General features: G+C 41.6%; 1 protein-coding gene across 3 annotated transcripts in view; it reads right to left on the bottom strand.

Moving 5' to 3' along the window:
• Nucleotides 1-13,692, bottom strand: part of LOC136294079 (L-threonine ammonia-lyase-like) — a 32,262-nt gene that overhangs the window by 6,716 nt on the left and 11,854 nt on the right. For 2 of the 3 annotated variants that reach the window (XM_066191525.1, XM_066191523.1), the window contains exons 4-11: nucleotides 12,641-12,757; nucleotides 11,491-11,732; nucleotides 7,978-8,143; nucleotides 7,407-7,530; nucleotides 6,501-6,576; nucleotides 5,666-5,791; nucleotides 4,276-4,443; nucleotides 3,908-3,965 (exon numbers count right to left, since the gene is read on the bottom strand). In XM_066191525.1, coding sequence (XP_066047622.1) covers nucleotides 3,908-3,965; nucleotides 4,276-4,443; nucleotides 5,666-5,791; nucleotides 6,501-6,576; nucleotides 7,407-7,530; nucleotides 7,978-8,143; nucleotides 11,491-11,732; nucleotides 12,641-12,757 — 1,077 coding nt within the window. The remainder of the gene's footprint in view (nucleotides 1-3,907; nucleotides 3,966-4,275; nucleotides 4,444-5,665; nucleotides 5,792-6,500; nucleotides 6,577-7,406; nucleotides 7,531-7,977; nucleotides 8,144-11,490; nucleotides 11,733-12,640; nucleotides 12,758-13,692) is intronic. The other variant, XM_066191524.1, reaches the window with a different exon arrangement.

The raw sequence follows: 13,692 nt of genomic DNA, 5'->3' as shown, positions 1-13,692 counted from the left end.
CTTGTGCAACCTGAGCCCTTATCTTTTGGCAATTGGTGCATTCAGGTGGGTGAGCACGGGCACGGAAAAGCTGCCACCGCATTACGTAAGGCAGGTAATAATAATCCAGCAGGAACACTGAGAGCCTCCCCAGACCCAGGCTCTCATTCTCCAGCTGCGCCAGGCTGCTCTGTACCACAGTCTGCTGTGGAATGCCATTGAAGAACACGACCAAATTCTTCTGGAGGGCCTCAGAAGAAATGGAGAGTTGAATTTCCCACTCCCATTGTCTCCACTTTGCAGCTGGGGAGTGGAACGTGGAAACAGAGCCTTGCCCAGGGTCATGCAGGAAATGCTTTAGGAATGATAGCATCCTTCTGCACATCTTAGCTGTACAGCTGCCTGCTCCTGTGTATTTGCTTCACAGGGCAATAACAGGGAATACTGGCAATTGGGGACTCTAATCCAAAATAGTTCCTTCCAGCCTCTACAAAATTCAAGTTGGCCCAAACAAATTCATTCAAATTTACCAGAGCAGACTAAAGTAATTTATTGAGTTTAGCCTGAAGTGAATGAAGTGTATGAGAAAAAAGAAGTATTATACCACACTAAGCCAAGAATTCCAGCACCACTGGGAGAATGTGTAACGTTACTGAAAAGAAAAGGAAATATTTGATTTGTGATTTAGCATTTTCATGCACAGACAAGAGGGAGAAGTAATGTCGTGGATGTTCTTTTTACAGCCAGTCTCCTCCAAGTTCTCCAAAACCACAGCATAGTGAAGCTCCCAAGAGGTCTGAAGTGAACAGACCAGACAACCCATGATGTCACACAGGAGCGAGCTCAGAGGGAGCACTGCCACCACTGCAGTGCAAAAGCCACTGAAAAGCTGCTGGGGCAGTTCAAGACCTTACAGAACCCTCCTGGACCTGCCAGTTTGATAATGCTGTAGTTTCAATGGTGAGAAGACTTTTCTAGAAAATTGATGAGCTCAAAGATTTTTTTTTTTCAACTCTGTGGCCTGAGTCCAAAAATTAGACACTTATTAAGCAGGCAAAGTGCTGATATACTTCACAGCAAAGAATGTTCCTACCTTATTAAGTTGCTTATTGATTTTGCTCATTGACTTCTCTCTGAGCCAATAGTAATATGAAATTAAAGGGACTTAAATCGTTTTAAAGAGGCGTACAGATGGAAACAATTCACGTGATAAATTGTCCCGGCTGAATCTGTGGAATATTCCTGATGGAGAGCAAAGAAAGTTCACAGAAGCAAGTTGTAGCTTCCCCCCATGAATTGGGCAGTGCTTTAGATCTCTGTATCCAGTTAACTGGTGATACCAGATTATTTTTTTCATTAGCTCTGATGTTTTTTTCTGTCTAGATAGTCCCAGTCATCTAACCTCCTTCAACAGCTGTAAAATGTGAAGCCTACCAGACTGGTTATTTGATTTTGCTAAGAGTTACCTAGTTCAGAATGGGGACTTTGGAAGTAGTTTCCTAACCAGTCAGGTAAGAGTGAATTAGGGTGTAGCTGTCTGTGAGAAAGAAATCCAGAATGAGTCACAAGGGAAGAGAATCCCAAAGAAACTCCCATAATACTCCAAGGAATAATTAACAAGCAGCTAATCCCTCTGCACAAGGCACTTCTTACTCTAATATAGACATATCCCTTCCTTATTTTTAGTTTAAAAAATCTCTTATTTTTGCCAGTAAAATGTTCCAGAAGTCTTTTTTCCAGAAGTGTAGTTTGAGCAAAAAAAATTCATTTTAGAAAGTCCTTGCTTTTTCATGAAATCAGACTATCAGCAAGGTTCTTCCCTCAGAGTGCTCCGAGTGTGCACTAGATGAACAAACACTAACCTAGAGAGGCATTGCACTAGAATGAAAACCCCCTCAACCAAAGCAGCTCTATCATCCTGATAAGTCACTAGAAGCCAAGTTTCTCTTCTTTAGAGATAAAAGGGGAAATCCAAAAGGATGATTAAATACTGAGGCAATAATCTTGACAGGACAGATTTAGTGTTTCAAATCAGCATCTATGCTCACTGCTCTGTTCTGTCAAACACTTAATCTGTACCCACAGACAAAAGTACACATTAAAGTCAGAATGAAATGGATACAACTGTAAGGCCTTTCTGGTTATTACCACCAGTACAACACAAGGTGGTAATTTTGGTTCTTGATCCACGTTTAAATTCATGCTTAATTCCATGTGCAGTGATTTACATAACAAATGCTTAAAATATTTTGATGACACAGGTTTTTGGCTCTTAGAAACTACAAAGAAAAAACCAAAACATCCCTGACAGGTATTAGCTTAACTATGAAAATGTGTATTTTTTCTTGTACCTAGATAGAGCAAATAAATTTTGATGCTTACATATAAACTCTATATTTTACCCTTTTTGATTACATGTGTTTTAATTATCAAAAAAAGCTTCACAATCCTCTAGATTCACCAGATAAGAGCTGCCTGCAAAGGTCTGTACGTCTGGGTCACCACTTTGTACTTCACATCTAATTATCCAATAGCCTCTCCCAGACTGATTGACAGCCATCATGCAAATCCAATATCCAATTAAATTATCCAGGGATGAAAATTCCTCCCTTCAACCTTTTTGTACAACGCTGTCAGACTCTTGAAGTGGACAGTCAGTGAAAATACATTGTGTTTAAAGTGCAGAGAATAGCACATGACACTGTTTTCATTCAGAGCCTGTATTTACTAAAAACTAAAAAAACCCTCGAGCCAAAACAAACAAAAACCCCCAACCCTAAACAAACAAATAAACAAAACAAAACAAACAAAAAACCCCAAACCCACCTAAGACAGTAGATTTAATTTACTTAATAGCATTAACAAAAAATACAAGCTTCACTCCATAAAAAATGGTACTGAAAACTTTCTAAGAGTTATAGGTTTTGTTGTATCTACCCTTCAGTGAAAAGCATTTCCAGAGCTAAGTTGGTCACTCAGAGGGATTTATCCACCTCTTGCAGCAAGGGTCACTATCTCCAAATCACTCAAAGCAGTGAGCTGGCCTATCATTGAGGCACACTGCAGAACAATGTGGGTTAAGTCCTAGATGCCTGAGTATTGATGATATGATGTACTATCACGATCTTTAATCTACTTCTTCTTAATATCTGCAAGGGAAAATATTGAGCAGGCTTCTACATCCAGGTGGGAAATTAAAGGCCAAAATCAAAGAACTTGCTTACCCAGTGGCATTTCTGCACCCCAATTATGAGCCTGTTTAGCAAAGATCTCTAATTTGACTTACACCTGAGGTTTCACAAACTAAGTCAGGTTGGACCTGGACAGCGACAGCATGAAATCAGTAGGACCACACCTTTGCCAAACCAGTTGAATTAAGAGATACTCCATGAGACTAATGGTCTTTTTAAGTGACACCATTAGCTGGTAACATCTCGTCACTGTTTCTGCATCCAATACTCAACAAAGGCTTTCCTCTGTGCTCTTGCTGGATAAGAAACAAAACGGAGTTCCTAGTTAAAAACCAGGATTCCTTAAGAGTAAGGGTGTTCTCTACATTGCTTTAAGGCAAACATGTCAGACAATTACAGCCAGCCTACACAGCTGGCTCTTCAAGTTGTGGATGGATGCTGCAGCTTGCTCACCTCCTCCAGCACCCTGCCACACATGTCAGGAGGGTTCATACCAGCAGCAGTGCAATACAACCTGAGTACTTCACCAGGGTGTTGCAACAGCAGGTAAAACTGGTCCTGTGTTATTTATATGCCTGCTAAGTGTCTGGCAAGGAGCTGTATAACACAGAGGAAATAATCCCTGACACTGAGCACACTCTGTTGGACTTCTTCAACACAGGTATAAAGAGACAGGAAAACAATAAACCAGGGGAGGCCAGTGCTATTAGAGAAACTGAAATTGCATCTCATCTTACCTCGACAGTGAAGAGCTCAGATGTCACAAATATGCGTTCTTGTCTGATATCCAAAACTCTAGAGCAAATAAGGGAAAAATTAGAGATCACAACAATCTCTTGACATTGCAAAACAGTTTCTGTAAGTGTTTGGAGAGTAAATATCTTTCCTTCTTTCTGAATTAGGCACAATTCTAAGCTACGAAAGTGTTTTCAGATTGGAACAAAAATGAAGGAAATAAAAACTTCTCTGCAATATAACAAGAAAAAAACACTATTAATTAATTACTAACAGGCTTGGCTTCAGAGATGTTTGGAAACATTTCCCAATCTTTAATAATCTTTGTGCTAGTCTGTGATTATATTTCCCAACTATTAGTCTGATTTACCTTGCTTCCTCCCGAGCCAATATCTCCAGAAGCTTTGACATGTCTCCTGGGCAGTCGGAAATCACAAGGGAAAATCTGCACACTCTGTTATCCAGGGTCAGGGCACGAGCTATGCACTGCTGAAGCAAATGTAATTCCAGGTTTCCACTGCATATAACAACTGCCACTCTGAAAACAGACAGAAAAATAGGAATTTTGATCAGCATTTGGCTGTGTAAAGGGACCATAAATCATAAACACTGTATCAATATCAGCCTATGGTCTGCTAGAACCTCCCCTTAGTAAGCATGACATGTCAGAGTGCTCCTGCCTCTCAGTATCCATTGTGAACAGGTGGGGAGGCCTAGAAGTTGGCTGCATTAGTTGGTCTGAAATCTTGCTTTCATTTCACATTTCCTGGAGACTTGAGTTTTGTTAGAGATGATTAGCTGAAGAACTGTAGGTCTAGGTTTCAAGTTTTAAAAAATTGACATAATTCTCCCCTGGAAGTTCTAAGCTTCAGCCTCTTACTGATCAGACAATGTGTTTGTTCAAGGCTTGCTGCAACCATTGATGAAATTCATCACAACCCTGAAAAATGAGTGCAGAAACGTTTGAAGTGCAAGTGAAGAGCCACATGATTAGTCTATGAAAATCTCTCTCTGCAGAGTCAAGCCTTACCTCTTTGAGACCAAACCTTTGCATTTTCCCTTTTATTTTAGCTATACTGAAATGTGCTGCTGCTCTGTGTGTACTGTCAGCCTCTTCTGAAGAATTGCCTCACCAGTATTTTAGTGTACAATGCTGTGCACTGGAAATTTTATTTTGTCTTGAGAGCGTGTATATTTAAATACATTCTGGACTATGACCCGAGCCAAGGCTCAATCCACTTAAGTGCTGAGTCCTCAAGCTGAGAGACAAGGCAGCACTGAGCCACACGTTCAACACTAAGCACAAGGATAATCCCCCTGACTATGTGGACAGTTCTCAGGACTGGGAGGCAGGTGCCACTGGGTCACTGCGGCAGACAGCCTAGCTGCTGTCCCACTACAGGCAGGGCAGGATTCCACAAGTGGAACGAGAGACAACAGGCTGACAAGAGCAGGACACTGTCCTGGCAGGTGCAGCAATGCCTCGTGGAGCTGTAACTGCTTTCCCCCCAGATATCTGAGAATCGAGGAAAGGGACAAGATTTGTCAGGTCTCCAGGCTGGCATTTGATTCAGCCCTGTCTTACCACCTGTGACCAATCTAGTCAGTCTGAAGTTTCTGCCACTGATGAGCCCCTTGCCAGTCCAGGGGCAGGAACTGCCATGTCACCCATAGAACAAGTAAATTTTCACCATTTCCTAGGACCAGGGTGCTCAGTCCCATGTTTTTGCTACAGTTCCCTGTTGCAATAGCTGCTGTACCTTTTACCCTTCAACTCAGGCAGTTTCCCTGCCACCAGTGCTGCAAGTCCAATGGCCCCTTCTGCATCAACCGTGGCTCGTTCATACTCCAGCAGTCTCAGCATTGAAATGAGGATGTCCTCCTCCCTGAAAGCAAGAGACTTGGGTGAAAACAAATCAAATCAAAAGAGCTCCCCAAACCAGAAAATAATACATTTATGTGTAACTGGGTTCTTGCCTTCCACCCAGATATCCAGGACCCCAAGGTGGTGTTAGAGAATGCTGTGCTGCAGGGGGTGGATGTACAGCTTAGACTCATTATTAGCTGAAAGACAGGATGGCTTTTTTACTAGAAATATTACCCAAGTCCTACTAATAAATATATTCCACAAAGTGGCCTTTTTGTGAAGATTTAGAAGAGGTTTGTCAAGGGCCTTCAAATGTTGTAGAACACAAGGACAAGTTTTACACCCAGAGCATGACCAGGTAGTGGTGGCAGGTGAAGTTTTGGCCAAAGGGTCAGTTTGGACACCACTTTTAGTCATATCACTTAGTTTTAGGTAGTCCTGTGAGGAGCTGGGTGTTGGACTTGATAATAATCCTTCATGGGCCTCTTCCAATTTGAGATACTCTGTGATTCTGTGGTATGTGGGTCTGGATTCAAAGTCTTCAGTGCCCCTCTTGGAGGGAAAGGCATCCCATCCCCACACTCCCCCAGTGTCTGCATGATGGCAACTCCTGCCAACCTGCTCTCCACTGCACATGCAGAACCACCATACCCTGCTGGTGGAGCACATTTTTCATATGCAACAATGTCCATCCAGTATTTTTCATTTCACTGTTTTTCTTCACCTACCTCACAGCAACAACTTTATCCACAAGCTTCCCAGTCAGCTGCAAAGAATTGCTGCCAAAGCAAACTCCACTCACATCTGCAGATTTCAAAAGACAAAAATATGAAGTAGGCTGCTTTAGACATATTCAACATTTTTTAGAGTCCTGGCTGGTTTGTGCCCTTAATGAGTGCAGCACACTGCTGTTACATGACCTGAAGTTGCTTGATTTTTTTTTCACGTGACAGAGATGTGTTTGGTAATGAAAGACCAAATCTCACAAGAAGATTTTGCCATTTTGGACCCCTTCAAGAAACTCCTGAAACTTCACTGGCATTGTTGCAGTGTGAGAGTGACCCTGCAGCCTAGTGCTTCATGGCACTGGGCTTGTTAGTTCCAGTAGGACAGCTGGCTAAGAGTGCAGACACAGGCAGAGCTAACCAAGAAAATCAGAAGTTTCTCATAAAACTCCCATTTAATCCAAAATTTCCAGAGATTTGAACATCAGGCAATCAAGATGTTTTTAAATTGCTTCACAGTTGAGGGGTTTTGAGCAAATGATATGGAAACAACTGTACCATTTATAAACACTTGTTCTGAGAACAGTTTTGGGTCCAAATATTTAAAACTGCATCATTTTACTGCCTTTTCCCAAATTAGTCTTTTACCCAGGGGTTTCTCATTGACTCCATTGGTTTAGATGCTGTGTGTGAACACAATGTTCAGATAAATACTCTTGTATTTCTAAGAATTCAGTGCACTGGAAATAGTATTTTACCCCATCAGGGTGTGGGGGAAAATCTGGCAGAAGTTGCTTTTACAGCTTGAACTAAATTCTGACTCTTCGGAGAACTCCCATAAAATGTGTTTGAACTGAAATAATAATAAAATAATATAGTTGGAGAAATCTGTTACAACCTTTATTTTACCTCCAAAAGAATACTGCATCTTCTCACCTCCATAGAAGTGATGATTGTTGCAGGCCTGGTCATCAGTGGGGTGCCCAGCTTTTAAGGACTGTTGCAATACTGGGAAGCTTTCAGATTCAACTCCCTGAGGAAGAGAGATGTTGTCACTTTTTTATTGAACCAGTATAACATAAGTTGCCACCAAAGTAGATAGCAAAACCTACAGCAAGTTCCTCTTCAAATCAACAATTAATTTCAAGTTGCAAAACAACTGTGCCACCACTGAACTTGTCCTGTGGCTTACTTAGGACCAGATTTTTCCAGCAAGAAGTTATTTCAAAACACAGAACTGGATTTTATTTGATTAGGAAAAGTCTTCCCACACTTTTCTCTTAAATCTAGCCAAACAGCCAAGGGACAGGAACTTCCCTGGTTCTTACAGGATCTTCTCTGAGGCAAAGCCCATGGGATCAGACAGTTCCTGTCCCCAGCATAGGCAACCTCTGCAAGTGTCACTAGATTCCAGTGTCTTTGGTAAACAGCTGTGGTGAGCCACCCAAACATAGCGCTTAATAGGTGAAAGGCAACTTACAATTACAGAAATGTGTGGGTTGAGGTGTTTGAGAGCAGCAGCTGACCCTGCCAGCAGGCCACAGTGGCCTCCTGCAGGGAAAATCACTGCGTCCAGCTTTGGCACCTGCTCGTACATCTCCAGCCCCACGGTTCCCAGGCCTGACAGGTAGACAGCACTGTCCTCCCTGGGGGAAGGAAGGGCACACATCAGCAGAGGTCACAGTTGTCAGTGCAGTAATAATTCAATCTACTACTTTGAAGACATTGTTCAGCAGAAAAAAGATAAATGTGAGAATAAATCAGCAGCAGACAGGGGGAGGAGGTGATGCAGACAGGAGGGTGCCATCACGTGGACCACTGCACGCTGCTGCCTACTGGGAGAAAACTTGTGCTGTAGACAAGCCCCTCAAAGAGTCTTCAGACTGAAGAGCACCTAACTCCCATTGTTATCAGGTGCTTACAGAACTGGCAGGGAGAAGTCATGTTTCCATTGCCATCACTTCCTCCAGCTTCATAAATTTTAAATGTTGCAGTCCAAACTATGAGCAAAGCCTCAAAAAGAAATCCCCTCTTTACTTATCAGTGGATTTAGTGTTTGTGATGAGTGGAAATTTTCATGAGGTTTAAGCAGTGTGCTCAACCTCACAAATACCAAACAGATTGCTAGAGTTGTCTTTCCACAGTCCAGGGCCAATATCTGATACCTTTGCATTAAGCGAAGCATTTAGTCATGCCAAAATATTCACTGGTAAAATACTTTCAGGCAAATGTAGTATCAAGAATAGGGACAAGCAGCATCAAAAATTAAAGAAAACTCCACTGTACAGTCACATGACTGACTTGGATCTATTTCCAAAAGCTGATTTGCATTTTATTTACAAGTTAGCAATGTTGCAACTGTAGAACTATATATAAGAAATATGAGCTCTCTGTACATTCTGCTTTTTCTGGCAAACAATTCTATAATTGCACAATCCATTGAATGAACTTGATTTACTTGACCCAAGGATGTTTGGCTACTAGGAAACTCTTTTTATTACTGTTAGACAGGCACAGAGAGGCTCAGCGTAGTAGCACAGAATTCCTGCAAAGAGGAGACCAAGGCCCTTGAGAAATTACCTCACATATATATCAAGACACAGAAAATTCCTCAGGGCAAGGGTCTATATAATTACATAAGAAAGGATAGGATTAATGAACTTCTGCTCCTGCAGCACAGCCAGAGACAAAGACAAGAAGTCATAGTGGAATGAGTAACTGAATCCTTGTATTTATTGTCTTTATCAAGATACTGAAGGAGCTCGCTCCTCCTTATAGGTGACAAAATATATCACTGGCCTCCTGAACAATTCAGGAGACTTACTCCCAAATAAGATTCAGATCCGAGTTTGTGGAACCATACATACAATGCGGAACTGCCACAGTCACATGGGTAAAAGGGGACCTGCAAAAATGAATGAAGGCCTGGGACATTCAATGAAGGAATAAAGCCTCTCTAACAACTGAAAACTGTCAAATGAGACTGCTCTGGGCATGGAGAGCTGTTAGCAATTTGAATCAATATTTCATCATTATGTTTTCCTTGATAACATCCAGTTGAAACATCAGTTCACTGATCAGCTGTCAGGTTTTATAATATAATGGGTGATTTTCTTTGAATTGTGACTGATAACTTTTGCTTTTCGAAAGCAAACATATCTCTGAATATCATATGCTATCAAGGCAAAAAGAAGGAACGGGGCAGATAAATCTAAAGACTATAGACTGAAACAAGCATTTTTGAGCCAGAGGTAGAAACTGGGATATTTGCCTTCTGAAATGTGTGATACATCAGCAATCAAAGATGGGCTTTAGTTTCCCACAAAGTTTTTGTGTGGCAGCTAGAAGGCTCTGCTCCTCTCTGTTCCAAGTAGAGGGCTCAGAGTCTGTGGGATAGAGTAACAGACTAACCAGATCACAAATGATCAGGTTTGATCAGCATTTAGATATGGAGTTGCACAAGAAAAAAAATGGGCTCTCAAGGAAGGAAGGTGTGTGATTCAATGTGCAGCACTCCTTCCTCCCTGATTCACAAAGTGATCTTTCTCATCCTCCCAGATGTACTGAGTTAGTTATTGGCAATAGTCACATTGCATTTATAATGAGGTCCCGAGCCCTATAGTTAGTAAAAATTTCATGGCACCTAGGCAGCAATTAGGCAGACTAAACGATAGAATTCCAATTTGAAAAATCACATTTCCGTCCTGGGATTTCCCAGGAAGTTGCAACTGAGTAAAAAGTGTCCTGAATCAATTTGAATTCTTGCGTGGTCATTTTCGTGACACAGTATTTTAATTGCACTGAAGCAATGGGAAGAGCTGACAATGACACACCCAGCTGCAGGGCATCATTGCAGGTACAGCCTAACCCAGACACGTCGTGTCTGCTCCAGGAAGGGCACAATGAATTACTGGGTGAGGAGACTCAGAGACCAAAGTGCTAGGGATTGTATCCAAGCTAGAATTAAATTGAAATAAAATGACATTTCGGAAGTTCCAGTCTAACACTTGGGAGATCAGCCAGTATTTTACAGACAGCTTTGGCAAGTGACAGGAATGTGTGTCAGACCCACACTGGAGAAGACTGGCTAACCCTAAAGGCATGCATTACACTGGGAAATCTCTCCAGGTCTACACCTAACAAAATATTTTTCAGATATCCCATTATGAAAAGGCTCACAATTGAAGTGAGGGTTTCTTCCTTATTTTTTTCTTCAATGGAAAATTGCATCTGTGAGGTTTTAATTAAACATAGTCACAGATTGAACAACTCTGTTTCTTGTAACCTGAAAGCTGAAATAAATCAGAGTGCTTTAGTATTATTAATGGTGATGTATACATTTAGATTTCCTCAGTGTGGGATGCTGAAATTTTACACATCCATTATCCCTGGTGCTTCATGAACCCGGAGAATATCTACCTTGTGTAACTGAAATCATTATTTAGGCAGGAGGGGAAGAGTAAACATCAAATTACAATAAAATAATTTAGTTCTTATGTATGAATGTGATAGTTGATGAAAGCCAGCTGGGAGTTAACATCAATTGAAAAATGGCTGACAGAACTTTGGAAATCACAAAGTCATGGAAAAATGTGGTTTTCAAAGGAGCCTAAAAGTGTTTAAAATTCTTAGGGATTCAGGGCACCTCATTCTCCACTGAAAATCCCAGTCTGGGACAAGACTGTGCCCATGGTGGCAGTCCAGGCACATGAACCAGCCCTGGGTGTCCCTGGCTGCTGGCAGAGCTAACAGAGGCGTTGAACAGGACAGCTGTAGTATTGCCTTCCCAATACACCAGCTGGGAAAGAAGTGAGGACTTCCTCTGTTCTGCTCACTCTGGGATCTTCTTTCCAGGCAACACCACTCCTCATTACTGTGTTTAAGGCAGCAGTGCCTGGGAGCTGTGATAACATTTTAATGCAACCAACTGTTTTTGCAGAGAGCCGTGCAGGGATCTAATGAGATCTTTCTAAGGAGCCTGGCTTTCACTCACTCCTCGAGGTAGAGGTATCCGTTCTCCTGCGCCAGCCTCCGGGCGTGCAGCTGGGCGTCCTTGGCGGCGGTGCCATAGGAGATGACCATGGCGCCGTAGTCGCGGCACGTCCTCACGCGGGCCGGGGCCGTGCTGCTGGGCACGATGACAAACACGGGCACACGCAGCTCTGCGGCGTGGTAAGCCACTGCCAGGGAAAAGTTACTGTCCGAGGCCACGATCACCCCTTTTCTCTGCTGCTCCTGAAAAACAGGGTTGCTTATTGCACGTCATAGGGTGTCACATTGTTGTCCCATATGATCCTGGATCATTCTAATGATCTGACTTCTTTTTCTCCCTTTGCTAGCTAACTGAATTGTGATATTATGGTACAGTATATGCATGTCTGGTGTGATCTCAGGATTTACACACAAAGCTACAACAGCACAAGATCAGTCCCTGTGCCTGCACTCCTCCAGGTTCGATTCTTGTTTCACTGGAAAGAGCTGAAAAACTCGAACTGATCACAGAAAAGCTGATATCTGATCCCTCAGAGCTGATATCTCTGCTCTGCCTGTATGAAATGATTTAATTTCAGGCTTCCTTTTAACAGAAGATTTAATTTATATTATTACGAAAGGCAGGAATAACCACTGCTCTGGGCTGCTGTCTCATGCCTATTGTAACAATTTTTACTGCAGAGACTCCTATGACAATTTCAACAACCTCCTATGACAAATGATAAACAAGCTATTCGTGCAAGAAAACTGAAATTCATTACAAAATCAATTTGTGATCTAGATCTTTGTCATCACTCGTAATTCAATTTCACCGTCACTCAGGAGTTTGGTGGTTTCAACATATCAGAACTACAGCACACATAAAAACACTTGCATCTTAATGCCTTAATGGGAAAATGATGATCCTATTTTGCAAGCTTTTGTTTCAAACATTTTTATGAATTCCACCAGCAGATCAGCCAATTGTAAGTAAAGCAGTATTTTACATTCAGACCTATCTCAGTTCACATGCTATGTTCAGTACAATGATTCTAAAGACAAGAAACACTGTGATTCCATGGAGATTAGAGGTAAAATTATCTTCAACTTTGCTCCATTTTCATGAAGCAGAGCTAATCTACTTGTTTTTGAAAGCTGACATTTTGCTATACCTGAGGCAATGACATCAGAAGGTAAAGTACACCTCGTTCCTTCACAGACCCCGTGTACTGGAGGAACTCCTTCTTCAGGTAGATTTCCATTCCATACTGCTTGGATAGCCTAGAATACTGGAGTAGATAAATAATATTATGTCAATTTATCTACTATTAAGAAAAATCTTCCACACCCCATTAGCTGCCTGTTGAGGCGTGAATTCTACTGCTGTATATGAGCTCTAAAAAGTAAAATTCATCTTCTGGTTCTTTATAAATACACAACAGTGTGTTGTTACCTACCAAGTCCTTCTGCTTTATAGAAGTGATTTTTAAACTCACAGTAGTGAAATATGGACCATATGCCAGTAAGAACTCTGAAAATAGAACTTGCTTTGGATCTTACTATACAAACACAGGCATTACAATAAACATTTTCAATTATCTCAAAATCCATGCTTCCAGCACTTGCCAGAACTGGATACTGAACGCCCAAAATATAAGGTCATCATCTAATAGATACAAAAGCCATCCGAAAATACCTCCTTGAGCCCCACGATGGCTCTGCTATGGTTTCTGCCACTGATTGACTACTGAGTGTTGTCCATTTTGCATCCAAAGGCCAGTAGAATATTAGTAAAGACATTCTTTCTCAAAGAAAGATGGAAATAATAAAAAACAATATCCCAGGACTCCAAGGGTAAGCAGCAGCTGTTTGAAAAAGCTTAGTGTTTGGAACAGAAAGGATGCTTGAGCTGAGGGGAATTAGCAAGCACATTACATGTGATGCAGTGCCCAAGTGCATGACTTTTAAAAAAATTTAATGGCAAATATTTGTTAAGTTTTATAACAAGACACTCCCAGCATGCATCAACATATTAATTTCCAATTACCATATTCACTAAACCAAGAGTTTTACACAAGATACCTTGTGAAATAAAGCTGCAATAAGCCTGTGGGTGCCAGCTCCCCAGGCTTACTGCAGCTTTATTTCAGAACTGGCTCCATCTCCTCTATTGGCTTGCCAAGGCAAATGAGGCCCTGGTGATTTAGGGATCAAGTCCTCATTT

This window comes from Chamaea fasciata, unplaced genomic scaffold (genome assembly GCF_029207755.1).
Source record: "Chamaea fasciata isolate MVZ Bird 193981 ecotype frontalis unplaced genomic scaffold, bChaFas1.0.hap1 SCAF_9, whole genome shotgun sequence".
NCBI classification, from domain to species: domain Eukaryota; kingdom Metazoa; phylum Chordata; class Aves; order Passeriformes; family Sylviidae; genus Chamaea; species Chamaea fasciata.
The sequence above is the reverse complement of the archived record's forward strand: the minus strand, read 5'-3'. Positions and strand labels throughout refer to the sequence as shown.